General features: G+C 37.4%; 1 protein-coding gene across 1 annotated transcript; it reads right to left on the bottom strand.

Annotated features, from left to right (window-relative positions):
- Positions 1-1388: 1388 nt before the first annotated feature.
- On the bottom strand, positions 1389-2462 carry LOC149196570 (uncharacterized). The gene has a single exon (XM_089408345.1). It carries the CDS (start codon positions 2460-2462, stop codon positions 1389-1391), a length of 1074 nt encoding a protein of 357 aa, XP_089264471.1.
- Positions 2463-15337: the final 12875 nt, after the last annotated feature.

The raw sequence follows: 15337 nt of genomic DNA, 5'->3' as shown, positions 1-15337 counted from the left end.
AATCTCATTAAAGAAATCAAGGAGCATATATCACAAGTCTTTGAGATAAAAGACCATGGAGAACTACATTACTTTTTGGGTTTGGAAGTTTGGAGGGATTCTGGAGAAACTTTTATGTCACAAAGTAAGTATGTCAGGAGCTTACTGGAAAAGTTTAGAATGGATCAGTGCAAAGCTGCAGTAGTACCTTTACAATGGAATTTAAAACTTCATAATGATGATGGATCTAAGGAGACAAATGTGACTTTGTATAGACAACTGAATCTACTTGACAACAACTAGGCCAGATTTGGCTTATGCAGTGAGGCATTGAGATGATTTATGTCAAAGCACCTTGAGAGCCATTGGGTTGCAGCAAAAGGTGTTTTGAGGTATCTCCAGTGAACCTTAGATTTTGGTATTATTTATACTGATTCATGTGATGTTAGATTGATAGGTTTTTCAGACTCCGATTGGGCTGGAAAAATAGATGACAGACGATCCATAACACGCTATCCATTCAACATTGGATTCGAGGTCTTTACATGGAACAACAAAAAGCATAACATAGTATCCTTATCTTCTACAAAAGCTGAATATCAAGCTATGTGTGCAACAACATGTGAAGTAGTTTGGTTAAGGAGACTTCTCCTTCATGCTCGAGAAGAACAAAAGGTTGCAATAGTGATCAAATGCAACAACCAGAGCTTCATCAAACTTGCAAATAATCTAGTATTTTATAAGAACACAAAGCATATCGATACACAGTTTTATTTTGTGAGGGAGAAAGTCTAGACGAAAGGAATCCATATTGAGTATTGTAATAGTTGTGACGATGCTGCTGATATTTTTACCAACCTCTTGGTAGAATCAAGTTTGAGTTGTTTAGGGAAGTGTTAGGCATATCCGTGAATCCATTTCTCCATTAAGGGGGAGTGTTGAGATTAATGAAGAAATGTCTTAATGGAGTAAGGACTCAAACCGAACCTTAGATTAGGAGTTTGTTCCTGTTTTCAGATGTTGTTTCATCTTCCCTAAATATATGTTTGATGTATGTATTTCTCATCTAATGAATTGTAAGAGAGAGCATGCTCTGTAGAAACAATGTTAGGTGATGTTCCACACACATGTGAACAGTTCAGGTTTCTTAATTAATTTGATTCATTTTTGAAAACAACAAAACTAATATTTTTAATAATTTTAGTCTAATTAATCTTAAAACCTCTCTATAATTTGAATTGAAAAACTAAAATAGCATAACTTCATTACAAACATTTGGATTAATCACGGGTTATTTTCACTTGACGCTGACGGTTGGTCTGACAAAATAATCATTTCGATTAACCACAACCCATCCATCATCATTGTTTTTGGTTGACTCTGAAGGTTTACCAAATAATCATTAGGATTTACCAGGGTCTTCTTGCAGAAGATAGTTGGTCATGGCTTACCAAACAATCATTTGGATCAACAAACGTCCAGCCACCATAATTATATTGCGTGGAACCTGATGGTTGATCAAGGTCGCTTACGAGATAATCAATCTCCAGTTCTTCTAACCTTGTCTTAAGCGTAAATGAACAGGCCATTGGGATCAATGTGTTCGCATCCAAAGAATCCTCCGGGAACCCTCGCAGAAATGGTAAGAGATCCTCGGAAGGAAACTTTAGCAGATCATCCTCAAAGAACCTGAGCAGCGCTAGGCCCATTCCGAAGACAGCCTTCATCCCCTCGTACATAAAAACGTCCCAGAACCGAACAGCTAATGGAAATGGCAAGTCTGCGGAGAAAGCAGTCATGAACCATCTGCATGCATACATGGCTGGCGTGATCATCTGTTCCTCAAAATACCTAGCGAGCTCGGGCAGTTGCTCCTTCACAAGCATTTCAAACTGAAAAAAATATTGCTGGAGTAGTGGCAGGCCTTTCAAATACAAACCTCGAATTTGCATTCCGTTGAGCAATGCCACCATAACCCAAAATGCTTCCTCTTCATTCATGTGAAGCAGAAGCATGCCCGCTATGGAATTCATCCCCTGCGTGTACCCCACCTCTCTGTCATAAACCGAATATGCCCTCAAAACATTGTGGAGAGACCTCTGCCCGGGTCCCCCTATCGTTTGAAATAATTGGTGTGATGTGAAAGTGCGATGAATGTCTTTAACGATTTGTCTCTCTGACTCTGATTTCTCGGAAATTTCAATGGAGAGGAGCTCTGAGTAGATTCCTGGGTTTGCCAGCAGAAGATCGCGGCCGCCTGAAATCAATTGCCAAAAGTCAGCTCTCATGGGCTTGGCAATGCCGCGCCTGATACGCCTTTCAACTTCATGCGGGTTACATTGCAGGCAGAGCTTCCAGTCCAGAGAATTCATGGTTGACCGCCGTTTGGCAAGTCCCATTTCAGCACATTGCGTCTCTGTAGGGTATTGAGCAATAAGCTTATTATCATCTTCAGATTCGGCGCTAGACTGAATTAGGCCCATTGCAGTCACGTTTTTTGAGAATTTTAAAAAACCTGAGAGAGGTTTCGTCCACTAATCGATCAGTGTGCATATATTATTGCACACAGAAGAGGGCGCCCTTCCAGCTTAATAGAAAGGTTGCGATCATTGATACGCGACTGGTGATTATATAAAGGATAAGGAGAGGTTTATGGAAAAGAAATTTACATCTTACTGTAAGAAGGTAATAGATTACTTCAAATTATTTACTATTATTTGTATCATTCCATGATAGTCATTGTAATTCAATGTTTTGTTAAATTTTATTATTTGTATCATTCCAAGATAATTATTTATAAAGTAAATAAGGTTGGTAATTTTAGGTTTAATATAGTGAATGTGACAAAATTTTTATTCCCATAGTATTTTGAGAATTAATGATAAGTTGTTTTTATTTTAATAATGTTTATTGGGTAATAAATATTATATTAATTTTTATTTATTTTTATATCGATTATAGAGTTTCTGATTTTTCACTAAGTTACCGGAGAATAATGCTCTTATGTTAATTATCTTTCATCAAGCTAAATTTTTTTCTTAAATGTAATATGCGAATTTATAATGTAAAAGAGATAAGATTGAATTTTATTGATAATGATGATAATGTTGATTATCATATAAGATGGATATAATTTATCAAATCTTAAGAAGGTAAGAAATTATTATGAATTATTTTTTTATTTTTCAGTGTATTTTGGGAGGTGACCAATGCTTAATTTCACTATGAAATTTATGAAAATTTGTTTTTATTTTAACAATGTTCATTTTCTTTTTATTTATATTTGGTGGATAGCTAATAATATCATGTTGAAAATAAATTTTAAAAAGTATAGAGCTTTTTAATTTTTCACTATAAGTTACTAGAGACTAATGTTCTTATATTAATTACTTTTCATCAAGTTATTTTTTTTGTTACATGTAATTTATAAATTAATATTGCAACATAGATAAGATTGAATTTCATTGATAATGATGACAATATTGATTCTCATACACTAAGATGGATAGATATGGCCTATCAAATCTTACGAAGCAATGAAATTACTCTGAATTCTTTACCATTTATTTCTATGTTCAAAAAATCATTAAGAGAAACATTCTAAGAGATGATTATAGTTTTTTAACTTAAAAGATCAACAAGGTTGGTATTGTGAAATATGCTTTGAAATCTAGATTGAATGTGAGTATAAAATAGACATTTCAAAAGAATGTGTTTTTCATCTTCAACCATCTTAGTGTTGCAAAAGTGACAAAGTGTTTAGTCTCCTAGTGTTTTGGGAAGTGACCAATGTTGAATTTCACTTTAAAACTCATGAGAATTTATATTTATTTTAACAATGTCCATTTTCTTTTTATTTACATTTGTTGGATGGGTGTTAAATATCACATTGAAAATAATCTATAAAGTTGTAATTTGTTTTTAATGGTGTTTTGGGAAGTCACCAATGCCCAATTTCATTATGAAACTCATGAGAATCTATTTTTATTTTAACAATATTCATTTTCTTTTTATTTTTGTTTGGTGGATGGCTAATAAATAACATATTGAAAATATTTTTTAAAAATTATAGTGTTTTTTCTTTTCACTATGAGAAAATAATAGTTTATTACTAATTTCTTTTCATCAAGTTAATTTGGATAATTTGTTTTTCTTAAATTTCATTTGCAAATTTACAATGTAAAATATAGATAAGATTTAATTGCATTATTAATGTTCATAATGCACTCTAAATCAATATTTTACCAAAGAAGTTAGGAGAATACTCGAAATTCTTTACCAGTTAATTTTTGTGCTCAAAAAATCATTAAGAGAAGCATTCCACGATCACCATTGTTTTTTAAACTTAAAAGGTCAAGAAGGTTAGTAATGTGAAAAATATTTTGAAAATTAAATATAATGTGAGAAACATGTAAACTCTACAATTTTTTTTTTCATTTTCAACCATGTTAGTGTTGCAAAGTTGTCAAAAGCTTTCATCCCACATTTTTTTGTTTTGGTAACTCACCAATGCCAAATTTCACTATAAAATTCATGAGAGTTTATTTTTATTTTAGTAATGTTCATTTTCTTTCTAATATTACTCAAGACAAAGAGATACTTTTGATTTATAGGATTGGGTTTGATAACCTCCTTTTAATATCTCAATTCTCCCTTTCACTTTTAATTCTTTACAACACAATTTATCAAATTTTGAAATAATATTATATGGTAGTTTTATTTTGTAAAATTATCTTCTACTTTATTATGAATAATCTAACTCACATTAGAAACTCTTAATAATGAATAAGAAATACAAATATATTTTTATAAATCATTCAATATATTAAATTTAATAATGATATATTGTACCCCTGATTGGAGTGTTGGTAACACGCAACCCTCCTTGTGCAACACACATATGAACCCCATATATTCACCCCATTCTAATGTTAAGCCTTCCTTCATATGAATGCTCTGCAAGGAGAGAGGTTAGTCCTTGGATTTTCTAGTATGCCTGTACCTTTCCCACACCATAGGTGGGACAATTCCCTTGGGTGATTGACAGAGGAAGATCTATGTGCAATGGAAAATTGTAAAAGCCATGGCATAATTTAAAGGCTTTTAACCAAGTGTGAACATTGGCTTTCTGCAATGGATTAGAACCTACATTTTCATGCAAGATATACTAGTCTACGGGTCTGGAGGTCTGCAACACATACTTTGGCAACTGTGCAATTATCTAGAATCAAGCTTTGGAATGAGAGAGGTTTCATATTTTGGGACTTCACTACCTACATTCGAGCTAGGAGTTGTAGGAGGTTGTGAAATCCACCCTCATTCAATGCACACAATTTAATTGGTATAGGTTCAGCGGGCTAGAAAATTCAGGATATTGTCTTATCATTTTAATTCATTAATCTTATTCTCTAGTTTTTCCTCTTGTTAGTGGATGTATTCTAGCTTGGTTTATAGTTTAGCTAGGTTGGGTTGTGGCTAAAATTTTGGTTTCTGTTGGTATGCTCCAGGGCTTACCAGAATAATTTCATATATCAATTCTTATTATTTTCTATTCTCTTCATATTGGCCTTCCATGACTTGGGTTCATAGGCTCCCTTGGTTTTTGGGTATTGTGGGTTTTCGTAGGCTTATTTCTCTGAGTTTTGGGCTATTGTGATTTAGCTATCTAAGCTGGATATTTCCATTTTGGTGCATTATGGCGTGGTAGTGAATTCACAACCACTAGGGGCTGGGGGAAAATGCCCTTTGGCAAGGCCTCGAGTCTAAACCTATTCCCAGTAATATGCAACCATCTTCCATTCCACAACAACCCCTAAAATTTTAGAAGAAATCCATCAACTTGAAGCTCTCACAACCAATGTCTGTTAATCTTATTCAGATTCATAAGTCTTATAGAGGTATCTAACTGCGTTTCAACACTATTCATACTAGGGTAAGATAAGACCAATACTTGAACTCCATTTCCTTCCATTGTAAAATCAAAACACTTATGGGAAGGGTTTTGAAGGAAAAGCATGTGCGCAACAATGATATCATCAAATCTTGGAATGAAATCAAGTTGGTGCAACAATATCAATTCTCCTTTATTGCTAGTTTCAATTATTGACTAACTCATTTGGAAAGTGACCTTGAGTGTGACATAAAACATCCTACTTTAGCTGGTACTAATACTTGAAACCAATGCTAGTTACCTCTTCAGGCTTTTGGTAACATGTAATTCCATTAGGAAACTATTTTATTCCCTTTTGTGCTCTAGTATATGGTAGTTTTAATAGTTCCTAAGTATAAGATGTTTTTATTTGACATTACTTGGACTTCGGTTAACATACAACACATATGGTTTCCATAGTGGTAGATTGACACTGAGTTTTACATGAATAATGATTTATTTATCTATTGTAGGCTAAAATTTTGAGGTAAGACAATAATTTTTTTTTTGTAAAGTGAATTCTATTACTAAAAATCAAATTTTACATTAAAAGTACTATAGAGTTCATATAACTATCTCCCCAGGGAGACTAGACCATAACCATAACTGGGCCTAATGTAGGGTCAAAAGAAACATACATATCATTGTTCATCTAAAAAAAATATACTTACCCTATGGGTACTACCGTATAATCGGAGACAAATGCTAAAACATATACTTATCCTATGTTCCCACCTTATTGGTTTTTCTTCCCTTGTCCCTCGTAGCTAATGACTAGATACAATTGGCCCTTGATCCCAAACCTCACAATCCACCCACTACATGCAGGTTTGATACTTAGTCATAAACACCCTCACATACAGTCTACAATAGAGGCTTAAGAGTGTCCTTGTTATGACTATCAACTACTAAATGGGACTCAACCCCACGTGATCACATTCATTTATCCTCCTTCCCTAATCTTGATTATGCAATGTAGCATACCTCCTTACAACAATTTTTATTTCCTCATGTTGCAATATTTTCCTATCCATTTTCAGCTCCATGTCATGCCTGCACACCATGACAGAGAAATCCATCACACAATTGTTTCTAGACCTCTCCAGCCTTTGATGACCACTCAACTATGATGTTTCCCTTCACCCTAACGCCCCCATCATATTACAACCTTTAATAAGTATTTCCCTAGGATCCATCCCTACATCCAATAATGAAATCCCCCTTCCTGATCCTCTCTTTGACACGTACTCTGAGATAACTCTCTCCTCCACATTCTGCATAAAAATGTGGACGTAGTTGTTGCATTGGTTACATACCATGATTCCTTTTGACACCATTTGTAGCGGGCATGTTGCCACATCCCCATTCTTATAGATCATGTGGGGTTGTAGAAAACCCATCCGTTTTCATTCTTGTGCTCACCCTATTTAGGGGACCAAGGTCCTCTTGAAATAGTTTCTAATAAGATTTGTTGAAAGGGGACACTGACCATGGTTCTCAATCTATTTCCAAAGGTGAATTGTTTTCTTTACAACGTATATTGGTCAAAAATCTGCTACTTTATATGTTATTCATCTTACATGCATCAGGATCAAATCTTGGGTATTGACAACTAGAGTCTTAGCATGTTATATCATGTATTATAGTCACCAACTTTGAGACACCTTGTTTAATATGGATCCTATAAGTCTCAATCTATGTATAGGATTTGGAATCCATGGTACAAATATAATTCCAAACCAATTCTCAATGTTGAGAGTTTCACTACATAATTTGTGTTGAGGCTAATTATTCCTCAAAAGATAAATAAAGGCTTCCCATTGTGATCCCTTATTATCCTTCTATAACAAGTTAGGCTCAAATTTCCCTCAGCTACTCCGTCAAAGTTAAGCTTAACCTAAGGGGTTGGGGTGGGGACCATAATAAAGGGATAAATCCCTTTGTAGGATAAGTGAGATGGATTGGTATACCTATGAAAATTTAGGGGAACCATCTTTGCATTACTTCCATTATTTTCTATGTTACTTTCTAGTAGAGGGTTGACCATCTCAAATTTACGATTGTTTCCTTAGCATTCGAGGAAAATTTATTCCATGTCGTCTCGACTAAACATGTCTCCCCTTTAAAGATCCTCCCATTCCATTCCTTCCAAATGCTCCATAGAAGAAATCCTAGCGAGATCCTTCAAATGCTATTTAGAACAAGGTTATCAAATGCAACAAGCCTCCAATTATTTATAGTGTTTTATGCAATCTCTTATGTCCAATCCAATTTTTAGAGGGATTCCTCAAATTTTTTCCATAGTCCTCTTGCATATGAGCACAGATTGAGAAGGATTTACAAGGTCTCACTACTTTCTAGACACATGGGGCATTTGGAGGGTCCTTGGAGACTTCCTTTTCAGATGTTATCCCAAATGAGAGGCTTATCTTGAATTAATTATGACATAAAGATTAATACTTTAGGCCACATGTTTTGTTTCTATATTTTTATCCATACCTCCTCTACATGTGAATCTTGATTCCCTGCTTCTATGTGATAATCCTATTTGAATGTGAAGGTTCCTTTTCATCCATAACCCCATTAAAAATTTTCCTCTTACCATGAGAATTGAATCTCCTATAGTTAAATATCTAGCCAAAATATATGTTAGATTTCTTCATCAAGTTTTGGGTTCCATTCTTCAGGCCTCAACCACTGGCACCATTCCTATTCTGGTTTGTCACATGTCTAGTTTTTTACTAATTTGGTTTTCCCCTAGCTAGCCATTTATGTATTCGGTTCCTTTAACTCGATTTGGCTATCCATATTTGGCAATTATTTCCATGAATCTTCGCAAAACAACATCGTTCTCCTATTCTTAATTTCCTAAATGCAGTATTTTTGTATCAACCCCATGCCCTTCTTTGCCAAGTTCTAGATTGAGGATATTGGGGGAAATCCATTCATCCTTATTATTTGTTTTGATGGAAAGGTGGGGGTATATTTATGGAGAAATTAGAAGAGGAAGGAAGTCTTTTAGCCTATTCACAATGATTTTAGTTATGAACTTGTATACTACATTGCTTAAGGCTATTGGCTTGTATTCACTGATTATCTCCGCCTTCTCCTTTTGGTGGATTAGTTATAAAAATTTAGTGTCCAAGGCCTTTAAAATAGTTTTGGATCACTTGGATTGTTGGACTTGTTAGCCCTGAAGTGTAGCGCTGCCATTTTGGAGGCAAAAGGAGGGAGGTGATCTGCTTTTATGTCTCGGATAGGGCCCCACACATGCCATTATCCCACTTTCCTCACCCATTCACTTGCCTTCCATTCTGCTCATTTACTAACCCAACCCCCACATCTCTACAAAATTATCTTTCACCTTAGCCTACGCAAATAAACCCAAAAGACCTGAAAATCCTTTCTTCTGTGCCCATTCGCTCCATCTGCACATTCCCCAAAGACACGTCGTGCCACCATGCCCCCCCACCATTGACTTTTCCTCGCTGACCCCATGGCCCATGCCTCACCTGATATTAAAACTTTCCCAATCTTTCCCAGCCGTTAGATCATCCCTGCAAGATCTAACGACCCCCACTCATATTGTACGGGCAATTAGCAAGGAGAATACCCACCCAATAAATGCAGTATTTCTCTCTCTTCCGCTGCGACGTGTCATCCGCTAAATGGAATCGGGCAGAATCCAACATTTACCACTTACCGCCTGATGCCCGTGCGATAAAAACCATTACCACTCAAATCAAACCACCCCACGCATTACTGTCCACACATCTCTGCTACACGATAACCGTCCGATCTGCTTGCCTGAAGATCTAACAGCTTGGACATATTTTGCTCCCGCCGTGACCATTAGCCTCCAAAAAGTGATCTCTACCACACATCTCCCTTGATCAGATGGCCGCCATTCACGATCTCTCACCACCGTTCATCTGCTCATGCACTCCATAACCCCACGTCCTGTCTATTACACAAAGAAGAAGATGGTCGACTCTGTCAGTCTAGCGACAGTCTGACCATGAAACAGAATTAAAAGAAGAGCATGGCCTAAGAAGAAAAGGACACAGCACGACTCAACAACCGAATTAAATAGTCATGGAGCTCCACTGCCATGATCAATCCGACCACCTGGAGGACAGCACAGTACTAGAATTGATCAGGTTTTCATAGTGGGGAAAGCAACTACATTCAAAGATGCTCTCAGATAGTTAATGGTAGTTGGTGGTCAATTAAGACCCCTCCACCCCTAAAATAGCTAAAGGCCATTGTAATGATAGATTATAAATAGCCAGAAGAAATATGTAATCAGGGTTGGCAATTGTGTTTTGGTTCAACTTCTGGAGACTGTAGATATTCTGTATGTTGCAGTGTCTCATCTTAATTTCTCAATGCCCATTTCTCCTTTATTCTAAGCTTGTGCTTGAGGTGTTGTATTCATGATTTATTCTACATCTAATGCTAGATAACTATCATCTTATCTCTGGATTAGACAATTGAATTTATCAGTGAGTAGGTCACTCAGGTTTCTTCTGTATCTAATGCAAGATAACTGTCATCTTATCTCTACATTGATAGATTAGATTTGCAAGATTCTTTAATAATTGCAGCTAGCCATCATACATTTTATATGGATCTGCTAGTGTGGTTAGTATTCTTCATCTATTCACCTAATTCCTAAACTGTTGAGCATTGATGGTCTAAAGCCTTGTAATCTGAGGGTGTTCATGCATGTCTGGAGTGAAAACAGAGTAGAAGTGGTTATTTGGCTTGAACCAAACCATGACCCATCCCAATAAGTTCCTAGAACCATATTGAAAATTATGTGTTACTAGGCATATTCGAGCTACAACCTAGGAGAGTTTCCTAGAGCCCTAACATAATTGGCGCCATTGCTGGGGTGAGGAGATTGAAGCTCAGCTTCCCTGGGAGAATGACATAGATCCAGCTTTGATGATAGACAAGGTTTGGACACATTTTTGGTTGTAATCATCTATCTAGCGACTCTACTGGAGGGTGAAGCTCTTGGCAACTCCACATCATAGTTCTAGCTCAGTTTGTGAGGCATACTGGGAGAAATCCTCAGAAGTCACTAGCTGACCTAGTACCTGACCCTTAAAAGATCATCAAAGGAGGAGAGATATCACAGAAGGGAGCATCAGGATCAGGTAAACCTAATCAATCCTCCATATCTCTAAAATAAAGGCTTGTGATAGAGAAAATATATGTTGAAAGTATAGCCTCTAACACTAGTAGTGAAGAAAAACTGTCAGAGATTCATAAAGCTCCTTATTCCTTAGGTTATCCTCCTACTTTAAGCCTGAAGGAAACCTCACCTCCTATCCCTCATATTCCTTTAGTCCTGTCAATCACTCCTCAGCTCTCTATTATTCAGACTACCAGCACTATTCAATCCACCACAGCCATGACAGGTCCACAAGAACCCACCAAAATGGAAAGAATCATAACTGCTAGGTATGGACCTCTAGTCCTGCCCACTCCTTTGAATGCAATGCCTACTGGAGAATATCAGAAATATATGCCTAATTTTACTGAGATTGAAGGCGTTATAGCTGAAGAACATCTTGAGTCATTTTATAGCTATGCTGATAATCTAAACATTAGTGAAGATGATGTATGGATGAGAATCTTTGTTGAAAGCCTAGATGGAGAGGCCAGAAAATGGTTCAGAGAATTGCCCCCAGGTCTATAACATATATTGAGGCCTTATATGATGTATTCCTAAAGGATTTGGGAGATAAGAAGGATCTCCTTTACTACCACATTGAGATTGGGAACTTACAGAGGGAAATTGGTGAGTTGCTGTCTGACTTTAATAAGAGATTTAACCACATGTATAGCAAGATACCAGCAGAAGTAAAACCCACCACTACCTCTGCTAGACTCATCTATGCTAGTGCCTTTGATTATGAATTCTGTTTACTATTGAGGGAGAGGCGATGTGCTTCTTTGGATGATATGCAAGATGCAGCCCTGGAAGTAGAATCAAACATCATCACTGTAGAAAAGCTCAAAGGTAATACTGATAGATGGAGATAGAGGGGCGAGCCACCATCATCTTTAGATCCCAAGACTAATAAAATGGCCAAGATGATAGAGTCATTAGCCTCTAAAGTTTCCAGATTAAAGGTTGATTAGCATTCTGGGAGAGGAATTGTTCCTAATACCTTTTCTCTTCTAAATCAAAGTCCATATAGAAGAGCCAATAAGTAGTTGCAGATTATGCAAAGAAGCAAAGATGCCAAAGAAGACCAAAGGGTGAAGACCCCTTTCCAGAATGTAGTCATGGAAGAGGAGTAGTTTGATGAAGAGGATGAGATCCACTGCATGGAAGACAAAGGAAGTGCCCCTTTTTTAACCAAAGCTGCCTATGATAAGTCATTATTTAATGATAAGATCAACCAAGAGTGAGACGGTGATGGTATTCTACAAGCTGAAGATTAGCAAAGATATAATTCGAGGTGTACGATGAATAATGTCAAAGAAACTCCTGTTCATAAAGTTGTTGTCCCTACATAATAGCAAGCTAATAAGCAGGAGCAACCAATAGTTGATCCTATCATCCTCAAAGCTCCAGCCACAGAGGTAAGAGGCCTTGACAAGTCCCCTTCTTCTTTCAGCTTTCAATCAAAAATCTAGAAGCCTAGAATATCTATGTCCCTGATTGAACCAGTGAAGAATGAGTCCTTCAAGAAATCTATCCTTGAGGATCTTGAGCCTAAAACCATCCAAGCTTCCAATGACTATGTGAATTTGCAAAATGATCAACCAGCTGTTATTCTCAGCCCAGTGATCGAAAATTGTGAAGACAACCCCCCATCATTCTATGTTCCTCTGTCTATTCATGATAAAATCCTTCATAATTGTCTGCTAGACACAGGTGCCAACCATGATTCAATGCCCAAGGCTGTCATAGATAAGCTTGGTCCTGACATTACCAAGCCTTATCAGTTGGCTTCTATGCAGCTTAAAAAACCAGTTTGCCAGATCACAAAGGAGGAAGGCCCACAGATTTGGGACATGTTCTTTGAAGGGGCTTGCTCTAAGGAAGCTGCAGGAGCAGGTGAAGTCCTTGTGTCCCCCACACAAGAATGCATTGATTCACCTTTTATATTAACTTTTCAGGTCACAAATGACATAGTAGAGTATAAAGCAAACCTTATTATTCAGCAGGTGTACAAAACCTTCCAAGAAAAACATCCAAGGTTGAATGTATACAGAGATGAGGTGAAATATAGGCCATCTCTACCTGATAATATCAAATGCTGTAAAGTTTTTGAAGTAGGTGATCAAATCAATAGGTTTCTGCAAGTCTTTGATGAATTGGCTGATATGCACATTGACCTAGAGAAAGAAACCTTTCATAAAAAGGTTATAAGGGTCAATTTTCAATATGGTGACTGTTTTCTCAAAAGGAATGTATCAAAGAAAGGATATGTTTTTGATGGCGTATTCAATGGGTTGTTCTTCGAACTTTATTCCAGTTAAGGCTTTCAGGCCTTGGAATTGTAAATATGTTGTTTTCAAAGTTTTTATTTTCATGCTTAATAGACTCCATTGCTAAGAGAACACTATGTAGTAGATTTAATATTGTTATTTACTAGAAAGGCAGTGGTCTACAGTTCTTGAAACCTCACAAGGAGGCTTTCATCTTGAGAAGGAGCCAATGTTAGCCCTGAAGTGCAGCACTACCATTTTGGAGGCAAAAGGAGGGAGGTGATCTGCTTTTATATCTTGGATAGGGCCCCACATGGGCCATTACCCCACTTTCCTCACCTTACACTTGCCTTCCATTCTGCTCATTTACTAACCCGACCCCCACATCTCTACGAAACCCTCTTTCACCTTAGCCTAACAAAATAAACACAAAAGACCCGAAAAGCCTTGCTTCTTCGCCCATTCGTGCCATATACACATTCCTCAAAGACACGTCGTGCCACCATGCCCCCCACCATTGACTTTTCCTCGCTAACCCCATGGCCCATGCCTCACTTGATATTAAAACTTTCCCGATCTTTCCCAGCCGTTGGATCAACACTACAAGATCTAACGGCCCCCACTCATATCGCATGGGCAATTAGCAAGGATAATACTCGCTCGATAAAGGCAGTATTTCTCTCTCTTCTGGTGTGACGTGTTATCCGTTGAATGGAATCAGGCAGGCTCCACCACTTACCACTTACCGTCTGATGCCTGCGCGATAAAAACCATTACCACTCAAATCAAACCACGCCACACATTACCGTCCGTGCATCTCCGATGCCCGATAACTATCTGATCTGCTCACCTGAAGATCTAACGGCCTGGACATATTCCGCTCCCATCGCGACTGCTAGCCTAAAAAAAGCGATCTCTGCCACAAATCTCCCTTGATCCGACGCCCACCATTCACGATCGCTCACCACCATTCATCTTCCCATGCACTCCATAACCCCACATCCTGTCTCTTATGCGAAGAAGAAGACGGCTGACTCTGTCAGTCTGGCGGAAGTCTGACCATGAAACGGAATTAAAAGAAGAGCACGGACTGAGGATAAAAGGACAGAACATGACTCAGCAACCGAATTAAATAGTCATGGAGCTCCACTACCATGATCAATCTGAACCCCTAGAGGACAGCACGGTACCAGAACTGATCAAGTTTTCATAGTGGCGAAAGCAACTACATTCAAAGACGCTATCAGACAGTTAATGGTAGTTGGTGGTAAATTAAGACCCCTCCACCCCTAAAATGGCTAAGGGCCATTGTAATGATAGATTATAAATAGCCAGAAGAAAGATATAATCAGGGTTGGCAATTGTGTTTCGGTTCAACTTTTGGAGACTATAGATATTCTGTAACTTGTAGCGTCTCATCTTCATTTTTAGCAATGCAAGTTTCTTTTGTTGTTAATTACTCAATGCCCATTTCTCCTATATTCTAAGCTTGTGCCTGAAGTGTTGTATTCATGATTTCTTCTACATCTATTGCTAGATAACTGTCATCTTATCTCTGGATTAGACAATTGAATGTATCAGTGAGTAGGTCACTCAGGTTTCTTCTGTATCTAATGTAAGATAACTGTCATCTTATCTCTGAATTGATAGATTAGATTTGCAAGTTTCTTTACTAATTACAGGTGGCCATCATACATTCTATATGCATCTACTAGTGTGGTTAGTATTCTTCGTCTATTCACCTAATTCCCAAACTGTTGAGCATTGGTGGTCTAAAGCCTTGTAGTCTGAGGGTGTTCATGCATGTCTAGAGTGAAAACAGAGTAGAAGTGGTTATCTTGCTTGAACCAAACCATGACCCATCCCAATAAGTTCCTAGAACCATATTGAAAATTATATGTTACCAGGCATCTCCGAGCTACAGCCTAGGAGAGTTTCCTGGAGCCCTAATAGGACTAATCTCCATAGATCCCC

The sequence above is a fragment of the Pinus tabuliformis genome, chromosome 2_2 (assembly GCF_031772625.1).
Source record: "Pinus tabuliformis cultivar Carrire ecotype Pingquan chromosome 2_2, CPIR1, whole genome shotgun sequence".
In the NCBI taxonomy this organism is placed as follows: domain Eukaryota; kingdom Viridiplantae; phylum Streptophyta; class Pinopsida; order Pinales; family Pinaceae; genus Pinus; species Pinus tabuliformis.
Note: the sequence above shows the minus strand (reverse complement) of the source record. Positions and strands in the feature narration are given on the sequence as shown.

Excerpts from the sequence above, each read along its gene's own strand:
- LOC149196570 (XM_089408345.1), bottom strand. The coding sequence starts at position 2,462 with ATGGGCCTAATTCAGTCTAGCGCCGAATCTGAAGATGATAATAAGCTT.